Raw genomic sequence first — 26,448 nt, forward strand, 5'->3', positions numbered from 1 at the left:
CGGTTACCTTATAGAGCCGTTCACAAATAAAGTTTGGCTCTTCAGCTGTGCTCAGCTGCTCAAAATGACGCTGTTGAAGTGTCAGCATTGTGTTGGAGAGGATAAAGCAGCAGAGGATACAGAGCATGTGGAGGTTTGTAGTCATTTATATTTTCAGAAGCAGCTGTTTTCACCATTAAAGAGCGAGGCCTGAGTTTGTGTGAGCTAGTCGGCTAACGTTAGCACATCTGGTACAGTTCATTTAGAATATTTACCTTCAGCGATAACAAATTACTTTACTATTATACGGCTCGATAACCTGTTAAAGTAGTGTTTTAATAAAACAAAGTCTTGCCCAGTGTGAATCTATACAATAGTTATAGCATAGTTATACCAATGTATGTATCATAACATTAGTTATTACCTTTAGGTATAACCATGTGGTTCCTGTATTTTCCATAAAATATGTTACGAAACATACACGGAAAAGGTCTAACACATGCAGAGCTAATCACTGCTGCCATAGTAAAAACAAGACATATTATATAATGCTATATAATTCTTGGTGCAAAAACACAAGTTACTTATTCTATCTATCTATTAGCCATTGTTTTCAGTGTGAAATTATTTTCATGAGAGTTAGGAATATTTCTTCCTTAAATTGTCATTAATGTGAATGAAGTACACTGCCTGGTAAGCAGTCGATTTAAATAAGCAACAACTTTTAGGTACGAATAGATTTTTAGGATCGAATCATTATTTGTAGCGATAAAAATGTTTCTGGCTTGTTGTATTTTTGGCAACAGTTCTTTGGCAAAAACTGATGCAGTGTGCAGCCTTTTATTTTCCAAACAACCATGTCAGAAGACATACCCATGTTCATATTCAGGATGACAGTGTCAGGATTGCTGATGTTCAAGTTGCGAAAGATTTGCCACCACAGAGTCCTGACCTTAACCCCACTGAAAGGCTTTGGGATGTGCTGGAGTCATCTTTACACTGCCTGTCTAAAAAGAAGTTGCACATTCTAATATTTAAGCTTTGATAACATTATGTTCTTTTGTTGTGGCGTTGTTTTAACAGCATTATTCAACGTCACAATGTTTATTTCCATCAAGCATTAATATTTTTGGCCAAGATGTTGTATTGAAAATGGTAGAGTAAAGCCACTAAAGTCTACTCCAGCACATCCCAAGGATTTTAAATAGGCTTAAGGTCAGGATTCTGTGGCCAATTCATGCATGAAAATAACTCCTCATGCTCACCAAATTACTATTTAATAATTTGGGTCCAATGAATCTTGACATCGTCATCCTGGAATAAGGGAAATGGGTATGTCCTGCAACATGGTTGTTTAAAAAATGAAAAGTTACACAAGCTACGGTTAAAATAATTATTGCAAAACATTCAACATACTAGAAACATTAATCACTGTAATAATGATCCAATCCAATATTTACTTGTATATGCAAATGCCAAATTCAAATATATTTATTTAATTTATTTGGCCAGGCAGTGTATAATACATCATGATAGGTGGTTGCTGTTCTGCATTAAGTTATGGTGATTTAAGCACAAATTCATTGTACTGCAATATTTCAAATCCCTATTGTTATAGTAATGAAAAATTTCATGCAAATAATTAAAAAATAAATTGAAAAATAAAACATTGTGATGCATTACAGTAATGTGACTTGGACATGTTCTTGTGAGATTGTGTGTGTTTTATTAACTAACACTTTTCATGGCAGAAAATCTTGCCACCCGGCTATAGTCATCTACTTTGTCATCATGAACTGCTGGAAATGTCCGGGGATGTTGAAAACTTCAGAGCGGCTCTTAAATTGCAAATGACTACTGAGGAGCAGGTCCAGAAGTGGCTGGAGGACTTCCAAAAGTCCTCAGCTTTAACATGGAGGAAATCTAGGACGTATCCTGACTCTGGACGCTACAACAAATACAGAGTAGGAACAGCCTGTTAATGTATACTTTAAATGCAACATGATATCAAAATAGATGCTGTTTACCTTTCTTAATAGACACACCGTTCTTATTGTATGTAATTGATTAGTGTAATAACATTCTCTAAAATTACTTTTTTTTTGTTGAATCATCAAATCACCTTGGCTAAAGTAAAGCTTTGGTGATAAGTATTGTAATAAAGAAATTAAATGATGATTAACAATAATGTAATAATGGTGACAGGATTGTGGCATATTTTGGAAAAAAAGGATTTCATGTTTAGTATTAATTTGAGAGTTTGTGTTTATTTCACAGGTGGATCTGAGATGCCAACACAAAACATACAGTTCATCATCCAAGACGACCAAAAATACCAACTGCCCTGCCACCATGTTTCTTATTCTCAAGAGATTTATGTATGAAAGAAAGTCCAGGTGAGACAAAAATGAGACCAAGGTAATGTACTATAAATACAGTTCAGCTACATTTTGAGCACCCAAACATGTGTTCACAACAAATGTAATTCACAGAGTCATGCGATTTATTTTGAAACTCTACATTGCAACATAATACTTCATTTATCCTTCCACAGATCAGGAGACCCACACATTGAAGAGGGTTATTTCCTTCATGTGAACCTGAGGAATGAACATAATCATAGACTGAACACAGCAGAGGTCATGAGGTGGAGAGATGTGTCAAATGACACCATTGAAAAGCTACAACAGCTCTACAAAAGCGGTCACTCTCCTTCATCTGCCCTCAAAACTATTAAATACAATCTGCAGGAAGAGGAAGGCGATAACTACATTTATGCTATAGCCGATCGATCTGTTTGCCCAGACCTTCAGTTCTGCTACAGGTCAGTCATTCAGTACAATCTGTATTTAAAATGTGTAACGTTAATGCAGTGAAGCTGTTTATGAGTCAATGAATTTTCATTAAAATATCTTTAAAAATATCTTTATAAAACGTGTTCAGATTCTTAAAAATCTTTTTGATAATAGCTTTTATGTTTATTTCACATGTTTTTGGAAAACGTTTTACATACAGTTTTGTTTAATGAGTTAAAAAAGAGGTGGCGTCACATATATTTAATCCTAAATATTGTGATGTTTCTTAAGGATTTTATCATTTGACAAAGTGAATTAACCTTGAGAAGACAACATTTGTGATTTTTAAAAGACTTCCTGAATTGACAAAGTCATAATCCTGCCTCTGATGACATTTACATTTTGATCACATGATGCTGACTTTGATTTTGTGGACAAGGTTTTCAATATATTAAGAATTAATTCTTAAAAACATGTTAATGAAGCTTTTTTTTACTGACTTGGTGCTGAATTGACACAGTCATAATCTCTGTGATGCCATTTATGTATTTCTACATTTTGTTCACACAGTGCTGAGTCAGATATTATGGACAAAGGTTTTCAATATGTTAATTATTATTATAATTTTTTAACACCACCTAAATCAGTGCTTCTGGGAAAAATAGCATCAACTCTATCTTATGTAAATATGCATGTTGTTACTATTGAATATTAAAACAGAATTTTTATTATATTTCACTACAGATTATACCACAAGCTTTTTCAGAAAACATGTGCTGAACCTGCAGGTGAGACAATTCTGCCAAACCTGGAGTGTGTGTGTATATATACACTGCCCTCCAAAAGTTTGGAAACGCCCTAGAAAAGTGGGGTTTTGGACAATATTGGCATGAATCCTTTTTAATTTGTGATAATTTTGCACTGGTAAGGGACAACACAAATTACGAAGACATATTTTATTACGGAAACAGTTTATACATAGAAAAAAACGTACATTTTCGATTCATCAAAATATCCAGCATTAGCAGCTATTACAGCTCTGCATAATCTGGGCCTAAATTCATTGTATTCTAAACTTGATTAGCAATCAATTGTTGAAGATATTAAGGTGTGCTGACCCAAAAATCTTTTAAAAACCTGGGCCAAGTTTAAACCAGTAACCAGGCATCACAGCTGACAAAGGGGCATGTCTGACTTTGACATGTATATTGCCATTATTATGTGATCAAAATGAAAATTATTATTGCTGCTCTTCAATGATAATGACAACTTACTTTAATGTCCAAAACCACACTTTGCCAGGGGTGTTTCCATCTTTTCGAGGGCAGTATATATTACTGAACAGACATCACTGTCAGAGAAGTCTTCTAGCAGAAAAATAACGCTTAATGAATCTGTCTCTTTAGTATTGAGACAATATTGTAAATATACTCCGCTAGATGTGATGCCTTTAGAATGACTAGCAATGCACCTTAAGCACCTTTAGCAATGACTACATTCACAATATAGCATGGCCTTTTGTACTTGATTTTTAGGCTGAATAGCGATATATAGTATATATCTTCTGTTTTTTTCTAAAGTGGGCTAAATGTTAAGTTGTCTTTACATAAGGTGTCTCAGGTCACACAATGTGGAAATGGAAAGCTATGAAAACAAATAAAGTGAATGTATCTGCACACAGAAAAATAGGGGTATAAAATTGTACCTTTGGGGGGTACCACAGCTTGTCGTTGGAGTAGTACCCTTAAAAGGACATCTTTGTTTTTTTTACCCCTAATAGGTAATACCTTAGAGTAGTAATATGTACCCTTAAGGTACTAATATGTATCTATTAGGGGTAAAAAAAAAAGGGGGTACTGCTCCAGTGACAAGCTGTTGTACCCAAAAAGGTACAATTTGAAACCCCTATTTTTTGTGTGTGTGTGTGTGTGTAGGCTAGGCTATATAAAAGGTAAAAATTTACATTATTAATCAAAAAAAGTATTGCTTTTTAAGGCAGAACTTAAACAAATTTGAGATTAAATAAAACAAAAGCACAGACTAAATGTTAAGACCTTTGATTTACCCCATTACAACAGTCCATATACAGTTACCACTTTTGTGTGGAATGGAACTAATAACACCTACAGTACCTACATGGTAATGAAATTTAAGGAAAAGGTGCTTTAAACTATATGCTTATGAAGCGTTATTGAAGCGCTTAAAATAAAGCATGTCACATGTTTAGGACAATTTGGATATTGCACTGTCTCTAAAGCAGTCACTCTGTGTACTCATTATTTGTGCTTGCAAATAATCACACTACTCTATAATCATGTAAACGGTAGTCTTGTGTTTTTGAAAAGATACTGATATATCTTACAAAGTCAATATACCGCCCATTCCACCTTTTTGCCTAATTGTAACTCAGAGTTACATTAGTGTGTGTGTCTATAAATACAATAGAATGTATACTTTAAAGGGGTCATCGGATGCCCATTTTCCACAAGTTGATATGATTCTTTAGGGTCTTAATGAAAAGTCTATAATATACTTTGATTAAAAATTCTCAATGGTTGTGTAAAACAACACCCTTTTTACCTTGTCAAAAACAGCTCTGCAAAAATCATCTCATTCTAAGGGGTTGTTCCTTTAAATGCAAATGAGCTCTGCTCGCCCCGCCCCTCTCTTCTCTCTGTGGAGTGACGAGCTTGTTTACATTAGCCGCATTTAGCCGCGTTTAGCCGCTAAACTTACTAACTACCACGTTATAAGGAAAGACGATCGCAAAGATTCATAAAAAAACCCTTATACTCACTTCTGCTGTAAGTGAAGCTGGATCATGAATGATTCGCGTGAACATGGACGGATATATGTAGATCGGGAGGCGCATTCCATTTACAAACAAACATAATCCACTGCATCTTCAGCGGCTCAGATGTCGGGAGTAAATGACGACCACTATGTTCATTATTACATCCAGCAACACAACACCTCAGTCGCTTAATCTAACTTACATCCCTGCTCCGGCATCAGAACTATAGAGGTTATTGGACTGTTACAGCTGATCTGAGGTAAGACGCTCATGTCAATCAACTATCGTGGGAGCGGCCTCTGGCATTTGAGAACGGCTCGATTTGAAAAAGGGGATATTATTTTTAAAGATTAATTAAAAACCACTGCATGGATTTTTATCATTATAGGGTAGATTTGTACATACACTGACAACACACATTAATGTTCAAACAACATGTAAAAGTGAACTTTGCATCCGATGACCCCTTTAAAAAAGTGTCAGATATATTCGTCATTTATGCTTTTTTTTTAATTGAATTATATCATATTAAATTGCTTGGCAAAAACTGTTGTTTAATTCCAATTTTTGTGGGGGGGCAATATATGGGTGTCTGCAGAGAAGGACATTTCAGACGAGCTTTTTAAACCGTTAGAGTTGGAACAATCATGGGAGACGGCAGCAGTGACAGGTGAATAGAAACATTTCATGCACCTGCTGAAATGAACCAAGTCTACATCAAAAATAGTTGACTATAAAAAGATATAGAAAAGATTTCACAACATTGTCCTTTCTCTAAAACAAGCAGATGGACACAGTGCGTGCATTGAAGATGGAGTGTCTGTTGACGCTGTACCAATGATCACCACAGGTGAAGCACAGTTCACATACATTATGTAAATATGTGATTATTACATGGGCTATTAAACAGTCTTTCTGTTTAGAAGCAGAGCATTTCACAGAAGACAATGAGCCAGGCCCAAGTACGTTATTTTCAAGCATCTTACATTAATCTCACATTAATCAGACTAATCCTGTTAAGAGTCAACACAGTCATTGTCATTGTATCGGTGTGTTTAGGTGCAACTGAAGAGGTCGTTGGGTCTTTGGATGGACAGCTTGAAGAGATCTTTGGGATGCTGAAAAGGAAGCTGAATGAGGATGCAAGTTTTACACCGCCTATAAGAGCTTTTGTGTCCAGTTTCTTTCAAATAAAGACTGACAGTGCTCTTCAGGCATCACTCTTTTCCTTTGGTAAGGCCACTCCGATAATCAATCAGATCAATTTACTACCAGCTACAAGTCCACGGAGAAGAGGGGCTTTGGCTGGACGAAGAGCTGTTGGCAGACCCCCAAAGAACTCAAGAAGAGAGCACCCATACTGCAACAGCAGATCCAACAACACTCCCCAAACTCTCACATTCTGTTTGCAAGACAATAATACCCTTGAGAAGACAGATTAACCACCTATCCCCAACACATTACCACCTCCAGCAGCAGCATTTGGTGGGTGTACACATCCAAACACTATATAGAGGCTTGAATCAATAAGCCTTCAGAAGATTGGCATGAACATCATGAAACATGAACATTTCAACATGAAATCAATATTTACCCCATTTACTTTATATTTCTGGTCTTGATTGCACAGTTCAACAGTGCATGTTATTCTAGAAGAGAAAACATTTGTGTTTGTAATTTTGATCACAGTGTAATAACTGTTTTTTTTTTCATGTATGAAACTCAACTTTTCATCATGTGGTCAATTGACTGATCAAGTTCTACCTTAGGTTGTTTTTTTTTTCTCTCAATTGAATCAGTTTCACTCTGCAGTGTCATATCATGACTTAATAAAGTAACTGCAAATGCTGGCCACCATATATTTAAAGGTGTCCAGACACCTGAACCTGTTATTTTAACGACCCTATAGAAAGAGAAAATATGTTTCTGATATCTTCATTGTCCAGACCCATGTAATGTGAACAAGCATTACTGCTTTTATGTCATATGTCACCAAAGTTTATTTATGTCCAATGCTGCTTCAGGGTTGTGTGTGATGGTGTGGTTTACATTTTGTCAAAATATCACTTGATATCACATGTAAATTCATGGGTTTTCAGTATCATGAATGGGATGATTTAAATAAATAGTGTAATAAATAGTGTAGTTGTGCTTTGTAAACAATGTACGAATAGTATGTTGTGCTATTTTGATCGGAAGACATTCAAATCCTGTTTAAAGTGTAGTTATAGATTTAGTACTGGCCTTTGTAAAGTACATTTAAAAATAAACCTGTAAAGTCATGATTAGTACCTATATAGCTGCGACTAAAATCATTTAGTTTTGCTGTTATATTGCATTGCTGCAATATAGTTACCACAATAAAATAATATTTTGAAAAAACAATCACTAAAAGCGGGACGCCGCCTAACCTTCAATAGTTTGTGAATTAGGAAGCGTTAACCCTAATCTAGTATTTTGCCTAGGGATAGCTACAGTTCTCCCCATAGAAATTTAATGGCTTTGTTTGTTGTCCACAAGAAAGATGAATTACCCAAGAAAGCCATGCAGTTCATAATGTTAAAGATATTTCAAATAGGAATGCATTTCACAAGCCAGTCAAAACCTTTATTTAGTTTATTGCATGTGCCAAAGCCCAGCAGATTGAAAAGGTTATACAAAACAGTCCAGAACTTGCACAGTTAAAAAAGGCTTTACATGGTATGGACAGATACTTTGAATTCCCTGGTTTATTTGAATGTATTGAAAGCTGTCTTGTGATGCATCATGGCTTCGCAGTTGAAAGCACAGCTTCTGTCTTGCAGTCCAGTCATATCTTTCCTGGGTCCTCCTTAAGCGTAACAGTTCTGTTGAACACCAGCTGGGGGAAAAAGGTGACAAAGATGAGGGACTGTTTTTCTCTACTGTATGTTAATCTCTTATGTAATTGTGTGTTTCTGGAAATACCTTTTCAGACGTGCTATCAGGGTCCACAGAGAAATACCCCACTCGCTCAAACTGAAACTTATCAAACACTTTGGCCTTGCCCACGGAGCGGTCTACTAAGGCACTTTGTATCACTGTTAAGGAATTCTAAGAATGGCAAAAAAAGAAAAACAGTGATTAAAGGTGAAGTCCACTTCCAAAAGAAAGATTCACATATAATGTACTCACCCCCTTGTCATCCAAGATGTTCATGTCTTTCTTTCTTCTGTCGTAAAGAAATTATGTTTTTTGAGGAAAACATTTCAGCATTTTTCTCCATATAATGGACTGATATGGTGCCCCGAGTTTGAACTTTCAAAATACAGTTTAAATGTGGCTTCAAACGATCACAAATGTGGTTGTAAACGATCCCAGCCAAGAAAGAAAGGTCTTCACTAGGGATCTAGTGAAACGATTGGTTATTTTCATAAAAAAAAAAATACAATTTAAATACTTTTTAATCTTAAACACTCGTCTTGTCTTTCTCTCCCTGAACTCTGTGTATTGTGGTTCAAGACCGTTAGTGTATGTCGAAAAACTCCAATCGTATTTTCTCCCTCAACTTCAAAAATCATTTTAAAATTACCCTACATCACTGTAGAAGTACCGACACAGTCTTTACAAAGTGAACATGCAAAGAAGATCAAACACTCTTAACAAAAAAGGTAAAACAGCGATATAGGACGATTTTGAAGTTGAGGGAGAACATGAGATGGGAGTTTTTCGACATACACTAACTGACATGAACAGGAACAAAAACAGTCCAGACAGAGTAAGACAAGATGAGTGTTTGACATTAATAAGTATATAAATTGTATTTTTTTTAATGGGATTATTTACAGCTGCATTTGTGATTGTTTGAAGCCGCATTTAAACTGCATTTTGGAAGTTCAAACTCGGGGCACCATATCAGTCCATTATATGGAGAAAAATCCTGAAATGTTTCCTCAAAAAACACTATTTCTTTATGACTGAAGAAAGAAAGACATGAACATCTTGGATGACAATGGGACAATCAACTTTTTCAAAAAGTTGTAACCAATAAGAGAAATGTCTATATTATTACATTCATTTTCTGCAGTTCGATTGCTTTGGTTGTTTAGGTAATCACTACTACACTGCTCATATACTTAGAGTTACAAGTTTTTCAAATCTTCAGTTTTGGTATAATTTCTTACGGGGTTAATGTCACTCAGGAATCCAGCAGGAACTTCAGCTGGGTCCTCTGGGTTTTTATGGAGAAACCTACAGAAAGGAACAAGAGAGAGTGAAGATGTGACATCATAAAATATTATTCAAAGTAAAATTCTCAGGTTTGTCAATACACAAGGAGACTTACAGGTTTTCATACAGGCGCACTTCACACTGCAGTGGATCGCTCACCCAGTGAATGAACGCTTTGGGTTTTTCTACAGAGTCCGAGCTGGCACACGTCACCTCTAGCTCACACACTTTACCACTGCCATCCTGACAACAAAACAAGAAGATATTAAATAACATTGTAATTTATTATGCATTTTCAACAGTTCTGAGTTGATCCTTAATTTTGTCTGAACAAAAAGGGTGCTAATGTACAATCACTTGTCTGTATTTGCACTCTTCAGTTTACTTTCAGTCTGTGCTTTAGTGGTAGGGATTTTTTAGTGACCTTTTTATTGTTACACCAGTTGGTGATAACAAATGAATAAAAGTTAGTCACTGAATCATTAACTCAACTGACACAGAGTTATTCAGGAATAAAGCAATAAATGACAGATTAATCAAATTCATGATATGTATTCGGACAATTTTACCTTGAAATGTAAACTTATTTTTACTTATGTCACCTATTTTAGCCTGCATATTTTTTTGAATGGTGCATAAACTTGTGAAATGAAAGCTGCCAATAACAAATTCAACAAATATCAGTCAATGTCTGTTATATGCCTTTATAAGCACACTAACCATGTAGGAATTACATTAATGACAATGTTTTGACTTGTAAAGACAATTTTATGAAGGCCAGTTTAATATGAAGTAATAAACTAAACCATGTAAATCATGTGAATGACAGGAAAGTGAGTGGTTGTTCACCTTGATGACACGCTGTACAGAGATGACATATCCCGCATGTCTCAAGCCCACCGGCTGATCTGGAGTCAGGCGCTTATAGCCCTTCTCCATAACCTACAGCAAAAACAAGATCACCTTTGCTTATATGGGATGCTAATGCATGTATATTTTTTTTTTAATCTTAAGAAAAAACAAAAAACAACAAACCTCTCTAAAGTCACTCTGCTCAATGAAAATGGTCTTTGAGAAGGGAACCACGTGACTGCCTTTGGCTTCATTGGCTGGAAAATCTGGGACTCGAACCTCCTTCTGAATGGGGGAAAACAAAGAAGTGATCCACTGCAGTTATGAAAGCACACTTATACAACCATCTACATTATATTATATTATATTACATTATAAATTATATTTTACTGTTGTCCATTCTCAGTGCTACCAGCAGTCTTTGTTTCAAGACCACTAGCAACTACAGTAAATTACCTCAGAGGTACAGCATTATTTTGCATAATGTGCATAAATCTATAAAAAGCAAGAAAGAAAAGCTAAATGATACTAAATACTAACTAATTCACAGAAATAGCAACAAATTACATATAAACAAATACTTTTGTAATTTTTTGCAATGGAGATTGCCTTTGATGTTGTAATAGACATTTTTAACACATGCTTTTACCTTACCATAGTTTTTAAATTTATTAAATTGAATTATATTTACTCACTAAACTCATTAAAACAGTAATTACATGAATATTTAATTTAAATTTATTTATGTGATGAGTAGCCACTTAATAAGCAGAATAATGTACTTCCAGTCAGTCACTAGATCAAAACTGCAAGGTTGCTAAACTGTTGGGATTTATTTTGTGATAATGATGACAAGCTGCATATTATCACATGTAATGAAGGCTTATGAACTTCTGCATGTGTTCACCTGTGCACTGGTTGGCAGGTTGGTGATGGTGACTTTGAGAGGCTCGAGTATGGCCATGGCACGAGGAGCGGTATCGTTAAGCACGTCTCTAACACACGCCTCCAGCAGGTGTGGCTCCATTGTAGTCTGGGCAACAGTCACACCCACCTAAAACAGAACAACATATGTTGACAGCTGGTAACAATTTCTAATAGTTAAAGCCAAAATCTGCTTTTTTTTTAAATTATAAGCATCAGCCAATAAGTTTTCCTGTTAGACAGTTTAGAGTTGGAAGCAAGACTATTAGAAGTTCCACAGTGAAGCACAGATGCACACAACTTCTATAAAACAATGTACTTTTAATATTTGTTAATATTTGGCAACTATTCGGAATATTTCAGAATCGATTCTGAGCTTAAAAGCGTTGTAAAGCGGCTTTCACACCGAACTATTTTGAACTTTAAGCACAGTTTGTGCACCAGTGGTGTGCTCCGCTGCGCATGTTCTTTGGTCCACGCAGAAACAAACCATCCTCGCACGGCACAAGCAATTGAAGGGAATGGGGTTTCATAGCGCAGCGCTTTCCGCGTTCCGTGTGAAAGCTGCTAGACACATGCGCACTGCTTGACAGTGTGTGCTTCCACCCGCCGTGTTTTACTTTAGATATGCTTTCATTAATATCGTTTGTAATGCAATACTATTAGATGCACGAAACTCATACACTGAAGGACTTTCACGTGGGCTTTGTGTATGTTGTCCTGAAGATCGAATGCGGCTGCGGTTAAATGCACTTCCATTTTTGAATACTTTTCTATGAAATTGATGTTCACACAGTCAGTTATGTTTTCAGAGCAGGACAAAACATCTGATATATGGAAATAGATCTGTGCATTAGTGTGAATACAGTCTGTTAAAGCTGCCCCTGTCTATGATCTCATCAGGAATAATCAAATGGCAATAATGCTGAGGAAAAAAGAAAAACCCATAACTACTGTCTGAAAACTTTTGGATACTTTAAGAACAATTATTTTAAATAAGTGATTGTTTTAAAAAGTAGCCAGTTTATATAATAAAAAAAGTAAAGTTTGCACAAAATAAATTTGATATAAAATGTATATGAAATGTAGCCATGTGCAGTAGTATTGAAAACTGAGAATGTGATGCATAGTAATATTGAGCTGATAATGAAAATTGTAATTGAACTGAATCATAAAATCAGTGAAAATTCACATGCCTACTTTTAAGATGACAGTACTGACATATAGTACCATACATTTATAACCATACATTCCAACTATAAACAAAGCAAAGAATCTGCAATTTTGGTTAAAATGTAAGGTTGTAAAGATGTATTTGCACAGCAGAAGAATTAATTGGGGGAAAAAAAAAAATTCAGATCCTGAATCGTTTCGGTTTCGGATTGTGACTCCCAGAATCGGAATCGGATCGGATCATGAAGTGCCTGAAAATTCCCACCCCTATTTACTAGTATTATATTTAAAAAGACTCCATTTCATAAGACAATAAAATAAAAATAAAACGTGTCAGTAGTGATGAAGCCTAGCTATTTGTGTTTTTTTTGTTGTTGTTGTTGTTGTTTTAATAATAAGAAAACTTCAGCACTATTTGATATTACGTGGAATGTTTTTGTTTATATTATTGATTTTTATAATCCATCAGTGATTAATAAGTCATCAGGTGCATTTTTCACTTTTACTTATTGATATCGTCAACAACCAGTATTGGTTGACCTCTAGAGGTGATCATTAGCTATTTTTCTTTTCTCTCTCACCCGGGCACAGAAATTGTTAATAGCTTGCGAAGGGAACCCACGTCTCCTGAGAGCTGTGAGAGTAAAAAGTCGTGGATCATCCCAATCTCTGAAAAATACAAGAGACCAACACAATACAATAATTTACAATTCACAATTAAATGGCACACACAAGACTTTGTAAAATGTATGTGTGTTACCTAACAGTTCCTGTTTCCACCAGTTTAATGATCTTCCTCTTGGAAACAACAGTGTAAGTGAGGTTGAGTCGACCATATTCCCACTGCACCGGGCAGTACACATCCAGAGCATTACACAACCAGAAATATGAGGATCGTCTGAGAGAGAGAAGAAAAACAAGCATGTAGTACACACAGCAACGTTCTATTAGTAAAAATCCTACTTTGATAGAGAAACTAATTGTTTGACATAATGTTTTAATAAATAAATATTGTTACACTGACAGTGCGCTCTAAAGTATGCTGTCTGACACATATTCTCAACATGAAGTTGTTTAATTGCAAATGTATATGGATAGTTGGATGCATGAATCTTGATTGGACAATGCAGAATTCCAATGTACTAAAATAAACAATATGGTACCAGCCATATAGTGAAACAGCTGTTCACTCACTACTCTGTATAAAATGCATGACAGCTTATATTTATATGCATATTTTTTTTGAGGTGTTTTATTTTATTTATTTATTTTTTTACATAATTTGCATACAATGTTTACATTAAATAATACTTATAACAGCATTTTATAATTATGATACTAGACTTAGCCACGGAATTGTATGGGGGTAGAATTGTTGCATTACTCCAAATGAATAGATTATGATCCACAAATAAATGTGAAGTAATTAACAACAATTTAATACTTTTATACTTTTGGTGAACCAATATAGATTCTTAGTAGGGCTGCAACGATTAATCGCACGATGTCGTGAGGCGCGTTTAGTCAAAGCGAGTAATACACAGAGCCGTACATCACTGACAAGCTACGCCAAATCGCGCGCAAAATCGAATTCAATTTTGAGCGCGATTTTGGCGTAGCTTGTCAGTGATTTACGGCTCTGTGTATTACTTGCCGCTCCAGCTGAACGCACGTGATGGAGCTTTACTACTAATCAAAGTACCGGCTTCATTGACTAAACGCGCCTCACGACATCGTGCGATTAATCGTTGCAGCCCTAATTCTTAGAGCCCCAGATTGATCATCTTTTCATCTGATCAGTGAACAAAACTTCACTAAGCCTATTCAAAGAGTACAGATAAAACCCCTATAAACATATTAAATAATCTCTTTTGAAAAAATGGTTTAAAGACTGAAATGTAATGTTTACTATTTTATAAAACTTTTTTTTGTCAAAACTTTATTTCAACATGAATTGCATGTTAAAGGAGAAGTCCACTTTCAAAACAAAGATTCACAAATAATGTACTCCCCCTTGTCATCCAAGATGTTCATGTCTTTCTTTCTTCAGTCGTAAAGAAATTATGATTTTTGAGGAAAATATTTTATTTTCAAAATATTTCTCCGTATAATGGACAGATATGGTGCCCTGATTTTGAACTTCCAAAATGCAGTTTTAATGCAGTTTTTTTTTTTTCATTAAAAAAAATACAATTTAAATACATTTTAATCTCAAACGCTCGTCTTGTCTTTCTCTCCCTGAACTCTGTATATTCTGACTCAAGACAGTTAGTGTATGTCAAAAAACTCCAATTGTATTTTCTCCCTCAACTTCAAAAATCATTTCAAAATCATCCTACATCACTGCAGAAGAACCGACACAGTCTTTGCAAAGTGAACATGCAAAGAAGATCAAACACCCTTTACAAAAAAGTTAAATATAGCAATATGGGGCGATTTTGAAGTTGAGGGAGAACATGAGACATACACTAACTGTCATGCACCACAACAAAAACAGTCCAGACAGAGTAAGACAAGACGAGTGTTTGAGATTTAAAAGTATATAAATTGTATTATTTTTATGAAAATAACCGATCGTTACGCTACATAAGGTCCTTCTTCCTCAGCTGGGATCGTTTACATCAGCATTTGTGATTGTTTGAAGCTGCATTTAAACTGCATTTTGGTGGTTCAAAATCTGGGCACCATATCAGTCCATTATATGGAGAAAAATGCTGAAATGTTTTCCTCAAACATACCATCCCTCACATAATTTTTTTACGACTGAAGACAGAAAGACATGAACATCTTGGATGACAAAGGGGTGAGTACATTATATGTAATTGTTGTTCTGGAGGTGGACTTCTCCTTTAATAGATAACATGTTGGGCCCTATTTTAACGATCAAAGCACATGGTCTGAACATTCACTTAGGGTGTGTCTGGATCCACTTTTGCTAATTTAACGATAAAAAGTGGTCAGCACATCAGGGGCATAGTTGAAAAGGGTTGTACATATTCTCTTAATGAGTCATGGGTGCGTTCTGGGTGTAACATGCGATAAACCAGAGTCTCACCTCCCATTGCCTTTAAAAGCCAGTTGGGCTTGCACCATGATGGATTCGCAAGTGCATTTACTATTGAAACAACGTGGCGCTGGAAGTGAAAATGATAACTGCATCAGGCTGAAACTAGCAAAAAAACACTTGCGTTGTACCCGGTGTCACATTGTGCCAGGTGTATGGTAGGGCCCGTTATTTTGTAAATCACCCAACCATTTTGGTAATTTAAAATTCATCCATCAGTGTTAATGTTATTATTTTAATGTTTATGCAAACAAAAAGTGCTAATAATTTTATTTTGTTTATTTTGATGAGTTACTGTTACTATAGCCACCATTTAAAATGTTTATTTTCCAACAACAAACTGGAGTAGAAACATAACTATATCTTTAAAGGGGTCATCGGATGCAAAGTTCACTTTTTCATGTTGTTTGAACATTAATGTGTGTTGTCAGTGTATGTACAAATCTACACTATAATGATAAAAATCCATGCAGTGGTTTTTAATTAATCTGTAAAAATAATATCCCCTTTTTCAAATCGAGCCGTTCTCAGATGCCGCTCCCACGATAGTTGATTGACATGAGCTCTTACCTCAGATCAGCTGTAACAGTCCGACCTCCATTGTTTCAATGCGGGAATTAGACAAGAATATCTCAGATTGAGTGACTGAGGTGTTGTGTTGCTGGATGTAATAATGAACATAGTGGTCGTCATTTACTCCCTGACATCTGAGCTGCTGAAGATGCAGTGGATTACGTTTGTTTGTGAAGGGAATGCGCCTCCCGATCTACATATATCCGTCTATGTTCACGTGAATCACTCATGATGCAGCTTCACTTACAGCAGAAGTGAGTATAAGCGGTTTTTTTTTATGAATCTTTACGATCGCCTTTCCTAATAACGTTCTAGTTAGCAAGTTTAGCGGCTAAACACGGCTAAAATAAACAGGCTCGTCACTCCACAGAGAGAAGAGAGGGGCGGGGCGAGCAGAGCTCATTTGCATTTAAAGCAACCTCGACCAGAATGAGATGATTAAGGCAGAGCTGATTTTGGCAAGTTAAAAAGGGTGTTGTTTTACACAACTATTGAGAATTTTTAACCAAAGTATATTATAGACTTTTCTTTAAGACCCTAAAGAATCATATCAACTTGTGGAAAATGGGCATCCGATGACCCCTTTAAATAAAAAAAAAAAAATAGCCTTATGTGCAATTAAAGTTTTTGTATATTTTTGATGGCTTATTATTATTATATCTAAAAATGCTAATAAATGTAATACTTTGAACTTGTTAGTTTTAATCTTTAATAGTATAGTAATGTACCAACTGTACAGATTACAGCTGTAGTAGAGACATTTTTCCCCAATTGCTCCCAGGACGCCAGAGAAATGTCTGCCCACTGCTCCGGGTGTGTGTTCACAGTGTGTGTGTGTGTGTGTTGGTTTACTTCTCTCTGCTGTGTGTGTGCACTTGGATGGGTTAAATGCAGAGCACCAATTTCGAGTATGGGTCACCATACTTGACAACACATCACGACTTTCACTTTTTCATCTGATATATATCCATATACTGAGCAGAATTGAGATTGGAATAAAACAGAAATCAAGAACTCAAAAGAATCAAAATTGAATCTGTGTCAATACCCAGGAGATATACTGACAAAATAAAATACATCAGCGTTGAGTGACATACCTGGACTGAAACTCTTTAGTGCACAGTGAGTGTGTGATGTTCTCAATGGAATCACACAGACAGTGTGTGTAATCATATGTAGGGTATATACACCTGTACACAGAAAAGAACGTTACAACAATAATAAACACAAACCACATCATGTGATCAAAATTAAGGGTCTTACCAAGTGTCTCCTGTCCTGTGATGTGGCGTGTATTTGATCCGGTATGCCACAGGGTCCATTTTTCCATCTTCCATCACCATCTTCATTCTGAGAGTGACTTCTCCCTCCGCAAACATGCCCTTTTTCATCCTGTCAAACAAAACCAACGATTCTTCCACAGGTCGGTCTCTCCATGGGGAGGGAGGGACGTTGTGACCCTTGAGTTCCTCTCCACGCTGGTGGCACACGTATGCATGACCCCTGACACACAAACAAAAAGAATCATTAATCAATCATATAAACCACATTCAGATCCAACACACACTAATGACACTGCTCTGGTAATTTCACTGCTCAAAATATTAACAGTAACAGTAGTCAATATAGCTTCAAGTATATCAGTATGTCCGGTTAGAAAGCATAAGTCATCATAAATCAGTTGCCACATTAACATAGACACTTTTTGTTTCAACTGGAATTAAATCATTCCAGTTTACTAATCCGAATACAGTGTTTACATGAACGCTAAACATAGCGATTGGGGTGATGTGCATATTTATGTCACGTGTTTCAAATTGGATTTAATCTTTTGACATGCACACACTGCACAAATATACTGAATTTCCCACTGTTTTCGCATACTTTCATATCCTCCTTTTCTTTGCTTTAAAACACAGAATTAATATTTATGTATTTGGGGTCCAGATTGATAGATGACAAGCACACAAAGCTTTGTGCAATTATGCTGTACAAGTGTTTACATGTCCTATCGAATGGATTAAAAAAGGTTTGTCCCATCCCTCTTAAACCGAATGAAATTCCAAACTGTATGGGCATTTTTGTACTAAATGAGGTGTTTACATGCAGCTTTTTCGTTCCGACCAGACTTTTAAACCAACTGTATTTGGAATACAACGCTCTAACGCATCTATTTTCTTCTGCTTTGGTGCATGAAAGTACATGAGAAATACTCCTGCCACCACAGCTGGAAAAAATGCTAGAGGAAACACTGAAAGTTGCTTTGATGAAATTCTTTAAATTTCATTAAATGTTTTACTTTAATTTCTGGTGTGATTTTGACTTCCAGTGACCACTGTCACATTTTATTCCCAATGAATTACAGTGTATACAAGTAAAGATTTTCAATTTGAATATTTCACTCACTGGGATGTGTGTGATTTAAGCATTCCCTTAATTTTTTTGAGCAGTGTACGCATAATAATTCCATTTAAAGAGGTCATATTATCAGTGGTTATATATTATATTTTAAAGCAAAAGTTTACTAAGTTTATTACTATGAAAGAAAATCTAAATCTAAAAAAGGGCGAAGGGCCCTGAGGCGTCAGATTCGTAATCCCACCTGCGAATGAGATCAACAGCAAGATCGTAGAGAAGCTGGAAGTGATCAGAGGCGTGTGTAACAGCATATGGTTTGTACCCTGAGTGAAAAAAAACAACAAACAAACAACAATGTCTTTAATGAAAGTTCACATTTGAAATGTTGTAATATTTGTTGTCCAATACAAAGCCTTTTCTTGATCTTTTTTCATTTAAAATCTAGTTTTAAAATGTGTTTAAGTGCATAATGCATTGCAAACGCACACTGCTGCAAAGGGTGGTATAGTAGGTTAAGTATGCTGTTCATTTTTGAGTAAACTACTCACTGAATACCAGCTGTAAACAGCAATCAGCAATGACAGGCAAGTCAGATACTCACCCAGCCATTCCACCATTTCTTTGATGGCAGTAAAGTACTTCTCTTCTTCTTTTTCAGGGTTTGTGTCATCATACCGCAGGAAACAGATCCCATTATTGGCCTTCAAACATACACAGAAAGGAAAAGTCAGAAAGGAATTTCTTATTAGACACACGTTGTTCATATGAGTGTGTGTGTGTGTGTGTGTGTATACCTTGGCATAACCAAAATTGAAATTGATTGCTTTGGCATGACCAATATGCAGAATCCCATTAGGCTCAGGGGGAAAACGGGTGCGCACCTACAAAGGAGGAGGAAAAACGAGAACTGGATTTAAACAAAATATTAGATAAAAACAAAACTGTTTTTTAAATAGAATATTAAATAGATAAAAACAAAAGTGTTACGATCATAATTTTGGTCAGTGTAATAACCTCTACACCTCTGATGACACTTGGGTCACAGCGATGAAATGTTAACCAAAAGACTTCTAGGCATTTAGTAAACCTGCATTCAGTTCATACCTGTCCTCCAGTGATTTCCAAGTGCTTCTTGAGCAAATCCATGGTGTTGGGTGTCACAACATAACCCTCCGTCTTGTAATTCTCCCCTAGATAGAAAGAGAAAAATAAACCACATGATTTACTTTTAGCCATTGTGCATAACACTGCACACTGAGGATCTGTTTCAAACTCTGCAGAGTCTATGAAGATGCCAGTGATTCCTGGACAAAGACATGTCAACAGTCTCACCTGGTTTATGGAACTTGAGCGATTCTCCTCTCAGCTGCTCCATCAATGATTTCCCCTCTGTGTTTGCTTCACCTACAAAGACACATATACAAGTATGATCATATGTATAAGTATGACATCGCTATATATGATGAACAGCTTGAATTTAGGCTTTTTTTGGACGATCACTTTAAAGGAATTGTTTGACCAAAATTTACATAATTTGTCATCATTTAGTCTATGTCTACACTAATACAGGTACTTTTAAAAATGCATCTGTTTCTCTATGTTCTGTCATTGATGAGAATGTTTTCATCCAGTGAAAACTGAGCTTTTTAAAGAGACTCTCTGAAGTGGATAAATTTGAGTAAATTATCTGTACATTTTTGTTCTGGAAGTTAACTTATCCTTTAAGCCAGCATATGTCACCAAAGAGAAGTCTGTAGTTTCATCAAGTTGGGAAATTTCTATTAAATATTACTGGGGTTATTTTTATTTATTTAAAAAAAAAAAAAAAACTATCCACAGATTAATTTTTCACAATAGGTTCTAAAACATTAATTTAGAACATTTTAATCATGTCCACTTTAATCAAAAACATTAACTTCCCCTTCCCTGATGCTGACAAATTTGCATTGGTGCAAGGGCTGGGTAAAAATCCCTCCCATCCACCAACCTGTCACTCACATGAGATCTAACCTGTCACTCACTATTTGCAAAGGACAACGATCCAATAATTTCCAGATGGACAAAATCAAGTCTCATCCTACATTTTTTTCACATTTTTGAGACCATGTCACTCAGATAAACATCACAATAGATAAGGAAAAAAATGATCGCAATGTGCTGCACTGCAATATTTACATACAGTACTTGCAATGTACAGGATATAGAAAATCTCCTAAAAAAACAAACTATATTTTCGGCACAATATATCATCATACTACCCAACCCTAGTACCGCTGACGCAGCATTTAATTTACACAAAACCAAAGATGCATGAGAGTCACATTAAATTGCTGTGAAAAAAAAAATCTGTGTTACCGTTTACTACAGAAGCCTGCTCAATCTTCACATCTTTCTCTGCAGCTTTCGGTTTGGCAGCCTGTTAAGAGAGAAAAAAAAAAAAAAAAAAAAAAAAAAAAAACACTTTTCACAGGTGCACTGCTGACAATAACAACAACAACTGGCATGCACTGTAATGAGATTAGATGCCCAAATTTGAATTGTAATTGGGCATATTCAACATAGACTTGCAGAACAAGACTCATAGAACATAGAATGCAGTCAGTTATGTCTTAAGTGAACGTAAACAGCTGGGAGAATATCGGATGTGCATCAGTATATTGGATCCGTGCATTTGGTCTTAAAATGACAGCATCCTAATATACCTGCTACTGCCTGTGCCCTTAATCTTAATCAAATAACAAAACTGCTCCTGACTGAATCACTTTAGTAGCTATAAAATAAAAAATATATATATTGAATTTATACAAATAAATATGTCTGCTTGAAAGAATGAAGATGTTGTTCACAAATTGTTACAATGAATGCATATATAACCATTGGTCTTTTAATGAAATGAAGGACATGTTTGTGTTCCTTTACGGTTTTATTTAAACATAAGATGAATAAAGAAACGTCATATGTCACAACAGTTAAATCTGTGTCTGTACTGCATATTCAAACCTTACTGTCATTCATATTAACAGGTTAACAGATGTCTTCACCTAGAGCATATAATGATTTTTGGCATGTTAGATAAATGTTTAATTAATGCATTATAATTACTTAAGAAGTCTAAAACCTGGAGTAAGAGACTGTGATGCACCTTTTTTGGACTGGTACAACATAACCTGCCTATATACAGTTACATCATGGAAAATGTTATGGGAAATTTTGTTTTGTTATGGTTTGAAACAGACCAGTAGAAAGGGGTATGTGCGTGCCACAAGAAAACAGAGAACGTGAAAATATACCTTGGGCTTTTTCTCCAGATCTGCCTCAGTTTTTGGGCCCAATAGGTGCAGCACCTGGGTAACAACACAAAGTTTCAGTGCATATACACACAATGATACACAAAGATTTGGACTGATTTGAGCAAGACAATAAATCTTGTCACACAAACCTGCATATCCACTTCACTCTTGACAATCTTTCCATCAGCCCATTTGAGAGCAGTTCTGGCCTCACCTGTAGATCACAAAACAAAACTATTTCTCACCAGCACCACACATGACTGTATTCAGACACGTATGATATGCTGCCTCACCCATGAGTATCCCCATGTTAAAGCGATATCTCTCTGCCAGCAGCTGATCTTTGTGCTTCCTGATGATCAGTTCTACCTGTGGAATTATTAAAGTGAATGGCAGATTAGAATTAACAAAGAGCTAATTGGAAACTCTTAAAATGTAACATATTTGAAAAATGTTGTTATTCAGTTTAACCATTTTGGTGCTTGGACACTAAATAAACAGTTACACAGACCAGTCATTCAGATGAACCTACTTATCATCATAAACATAACAGTACTACTACTAATAATAAAAATATTCATATTCTGAAAATAGTAATAATAATAAATAAGTAGAACTGGCAAATTTTATGTCCTCCCACAAGTAGGGATGGGCGCTATGGGCTTAAAAACTTATTACGATAATTTCTGGTATTTATTGCGATAACGTTATCTATGATAATAATTCAGGGAAACACAGTTTTTTAGACAAAAGTATTATCTTTCCTTTTTTTGTTGTTGTTGTTGTTGTGAGCAGTACTGAGTACACACATAATGTAATGAGTTTGTACTTTCTAGGGATGCAACAATACAGTTAGTCCACGGTTCAATACGTACCTCGGTTTTTAACCACGGTTTTCCGTTCGGTTCTGTAGCTTGCCACACCAGTGTGTTTTGTTTTTTTGTTTTTTTGCATCTAATTAATAACAAAATACTTCTGTAAATCTCAGTACACTGGAAAAAGCGTGGATTATTATATGTCTGCTTAATATTTCTTTTAAGAGAGGTATTATTTTTTTCGATTTTTACGCAAAATAGGATGGGTTTCATCAATACTGGACGCCAAAGGGCGCCCTCATGCAGAAAATCCACATATGCATCAAAGAGAAAACACTGATGACGTTCCAGCCAGGAAATCTCTAATATGGATAAAAGCATCGCTATTGCTGTAAATGAATAAAAACAAGATGCAGCGTTGAACGTTTTGAATGATGAAATGTAAGGAGAATAAACGCTCGTCTGCAATAATCTATGGTTTATCTGTGTTCATCAAGCCATCTCGGGTATTTTCATAATGATTAAGTGTATTTGTAAGTAGGGCTGCACGATTAATTGCACAAGCTACGCCAAATCGCGCTCATAATCGCAGATGAATCGCATACGATTATGAGCGCGATTTGGCGTAGCTTGTCAGTGATTTACGGCTCTGTGTATTAATTGCCGCTCCAACTGAACGCACGTGATGGAGCTTTACTACTAATCAAAGTACCGGCTTCATTGACTAAGCGCGCCTCACAATATCGTGCGATTAATCGTGCAGCCCTATTTGTAAGCCATTGCTAATGAACATACAGTATAGATTATATTGTCAGCCTCATTCTATGATAAGAAGCCACATCAGATCACAAAAGAAAGTTCAAACACTCGACTGATGCTGTGAAGTAAATATAAGTTATAATGTTCTCTTTTGTTGGACAACAGCTTTAGAAAGGCTTATCATTGAATGTCATTAGAAGGGAAGATGCTCTGCAAGTGTTGCTTTTTCAAATATAAACGGGGAGGTGTTTCCTCATTTCAGCATGTGAAATCATGGCCACACACAGCAAATTTCGAAAAAAGGAGGAAATTATTTAAACGCAAAACCGAAAAAACGCAATTCATAAGTGCGTACTGAACCCGTGGATGTCGTACCGAACGGTTCAATATTATATTGAGTATTGTGACATCACTAGTACTTTTTCCACTGGAAGCTCCTAACATTAAGACGAATTCCTTGTGTGTGAAACACACTTGTCAATAAAGCTCTTTCTGATTCGGAAGCCGGAGGGCGGCATTGCACAGAAACTCCACATATGCTTTATAGCAGAAGTAATAGTACTGACTCTAATCCAGAGTTATTAAGGTGATTTTGAGAAATAGCATGCCAATAAATTATATCTTTGTTGGACAACAGGCTTGTAAACAGGCTCAAACACATGCAAAACTGCACCGCACACATTTGCTACAAGTACAGTTAATGTTATTTAAGGCTCAGACTGTTTTTTTGTTTTGTTTTTTTCACACTGCACAGTTTTGACCAAGCAAGTTCCAGATTGAAGCTCCTCATTTAGCGATATACTAGTTTCACGTCTGTCTTCAACATGTCACTCCGCACTGTCGTGTTGCACACAGAAATATGTCAACAACTAGACTTTATCATTATTATCGCGGGGGAAATTTTTTACCGGTATATCGCAAATAATAAGATATCGCCCATCCCTACCCACAAGTCATGCCACAAAAAACCTTGGCGATTGAGGTATCCTTACCGCATCCTCTATCTGCTCAGGTGTAACCACCACTCCCACCCCACAAGCGGTCTCAAATTCATGTCGATCCAGATTCTCCTGAGGGTGGCTTTTTAAAAAGTCCAACGCCGCTGAGAAAAAAAACAAAAACAAAACAAAACGTCAACAAGTTGTAAAATGCACATTATTGAAGCCCTATGAACCATGAGTAACTTTACATATTATGTAGATATCTGCTGTAATAAATCACCATGTCAACCAGTTGCGTGTCTTGGTTTTGGTTTTCCACAATCACGATTACGGTTTAAAAACATTCACGTCGCAATGAAAAATCACACAATCACTGCTGAATTTAATTAGTTTATAATTACACAAGGAGTGCACTTATTATAAAATCTCTTAAACAATAAGTACAAGTTCCTTAAATGTACTTTTTTGAGATGTTTTTTCTCATTCACTTTCATTTTCATTTTGTTATAGTACTTCAGTGAGGTGTTTTGTTTTTTTTTGCAAACAAAAAAGATTTTATTAGAAAAACACAAAACCTATGCATCATTATTTGGATTTTTTTTTTTTTTTTTTTTTTTAACTGGCATACATATTATTTTAATACTGAGAAAAGAACAGAGTGACAGAAGGAAAATCAGATACCTGACAGCTGCAGTTCTGTGGTTATTTTCCGTGTAACTATGTATTCTGTGAGGAAAGACAGACGATTGGGGTCTTTGAGTCGGGTCACCATACTGTACAGCAGAGTGCCGACAGTCTTATCAATGCTAGTAGAGCCCAGCAGCCCTTGAGCCTGAAACATAAACACAGCGGCAACATCAGCAATAATATTACAAATCACTTCCTAGTACTTTCTGTAAATGTAACGGGTAAAGAAACTGTCATGTAAGTGAAGTCCTCTAGAGGCTGATGAGGCTGACAGCGCACAGCAGCAACTTCTTATGATCCGTATTAATTAATTATGCGACGTTACCTGCTCGACTGCCTTCTTGAGTGTTGATGAGAGCGCTTCATTTTTCAAGGTTTCCTTAGCTTTTTGCTCACTAAGGCCAATGGACATGAAAATAGACACCGCGTCCGCCATTTCCCTTCCTGCACACACGCCGGTTTACACTTCCGCCAACCCTGCAGAAGGCGTGGATTTACGACAACCCTCAGCCAGCGTAGATTCTGATTGGTACAAACCACGAATTCTCCAATCAGATTTGTGCATCATTCCACCAATCATCGTTGTGCTTCTGTTGACACATAGTTGCATCAGTCGAACTTTGCCATGTGAAGTGTAACAAATTGATACATAAAAATATTTAATCAGTGTAAATGTTTTAAACTAAGCCGTGTAAAGGAGCTCTGCACCAGTTTAGATATGTTGATGTAAATGTACAGATCAAGACCACGGTGAAGAAGACAGGAATAGTTTACTTATGGCCAGTTAAACATTTTTAGACTCTGGCTCAGATTGTCCGACAGAAAAATCTTAGCAGCCCAGACATTCTCTCTGATTACCTATTTGATAGACAATTCCCATATTTTATTTTTTATTTACTGTGTATTTTAAAGTGTATATATATATATATATATATATATATATATATATATATATAATTTTACTATTTAAAATAACTGCTTTCTATTTGTATGTATTTTAAAATGTAAATTATTCCTGTGATCAAAGCTAAATTTTTAGCATCATTACTCCAGTCTTCAGTGTCACATCGAGATCCTTCAGAAATCATTGTAATATGCTGATTTGCTGTTCAAGACATTTATTTATTTATTTATTTATTTATTTATTTGTTATTTTTAGTATTAGCTTTATTAATATTTAAAACAGCTGAGTACATCAAGACTCTTTGATGAATAGAAAGATCCGAAGATCAGCATTTATCTGAAATAAAAAGCTT

The 26,448-nt window shown here is 35.8% G+C and overlaps 2 protein-coding genes across 3 annotated transcripts; one reads left to right on the plus strand and one right to left on the minus strand.

Moving 5' to 3' along the window:
- Nucleotides 1-7,708, plus strand: si:dkey-75a21.2 (uncharacterized protein LOC794385 homolog). 2 transcript variants are annotated; one of them, XM_051116413.1, is made up of 9 exons: nt 1-133; nt 1,731-1,943; nt 2,257-2,375; nt 2,534-2,803; nt 3,519-3,562; nt 6,167-6,238; nt 6,353-6,418; nt 6,492-6,530; nt 6,628-7,708. In XM_051116413.1, the coding sequence occupies exons 1-9, from the start codon at nt 65-67 to the stop codon at nt 7,008-7,010; spliced, it is 1,275 nt and encodes a 424-aa protein (XP_050972370.1). In that variant the 5' UTR covers nt 1-64; the 3' UTR covers nt 7,011-7,708. The 2 variants fall into 2 exon arrangements, with proteins under 2 accessions (XP_050972370.1, XP_050972371.1); XM_051116414.1 differs by having other exon boundaries at nt 3-133; nt 6,356-6,418.
- A 458-nt stretch (nt 7,709-8,166) lies between these two features.
- qars1 (glutaminyl-tRNA synthetase 1) lies at nt 8,167-25,669 on the minus strand. The gene is made up of 23 exons (XM_051116409.1): nt 25,518-25,669; nt 25,187-25,337; nt 24,557-24,666; nt 22,284-22,359; nt 22,140-22,204; nt 21,991-22,044; nt 21,056-21,116; nt 20,033-20,104; nt 19,805-19,890; nt 19,495-19,581; nt 19,302-19,401; nt 18,945-19,023; nt 17,606-17,845; nt 17,440-17,532; nt 13,466-13,603; nt 13,287-13,374; nt 11,516-11,662; nt 10,792-10,893; nt 10,606-10,698; nt 9,872-9,999; nt 9,711-9,777; nt 8,515-8,640; nt 8,167-8,428 (listed from the first exon to the last, which is right to left on the minus strand). Exons 1-23 carry the CDS (start codon nt 25,626-25,628, stop codon nt 8,378-8,380), a joined length of 2,325 nt encoding a protein of 774 aa, XP_050972366.1. The 5' UTR covers nt 25,629-25,669; the 3' UTR covers nt 8,167-8,377.
- Nucleotides 25,670-26,448: the final 779 nt, after the last annotated feature.

Source organism: Labeo rohita, chromosome 8 (genome assembly GCF_022985175.1).
Source record: "Labeo rohita strain BAU-BD-2019 chromosome 8, IGBB_LRoh.1.0, whole genome shotgun sequence".
Taxonomy (NCBI): domain Eukaryota; kingdom Metazoa; phylum Chordata; class Actinopteri; order Cypriniformes; family Cyprinidae; genus Labeo; species Labeo rohita.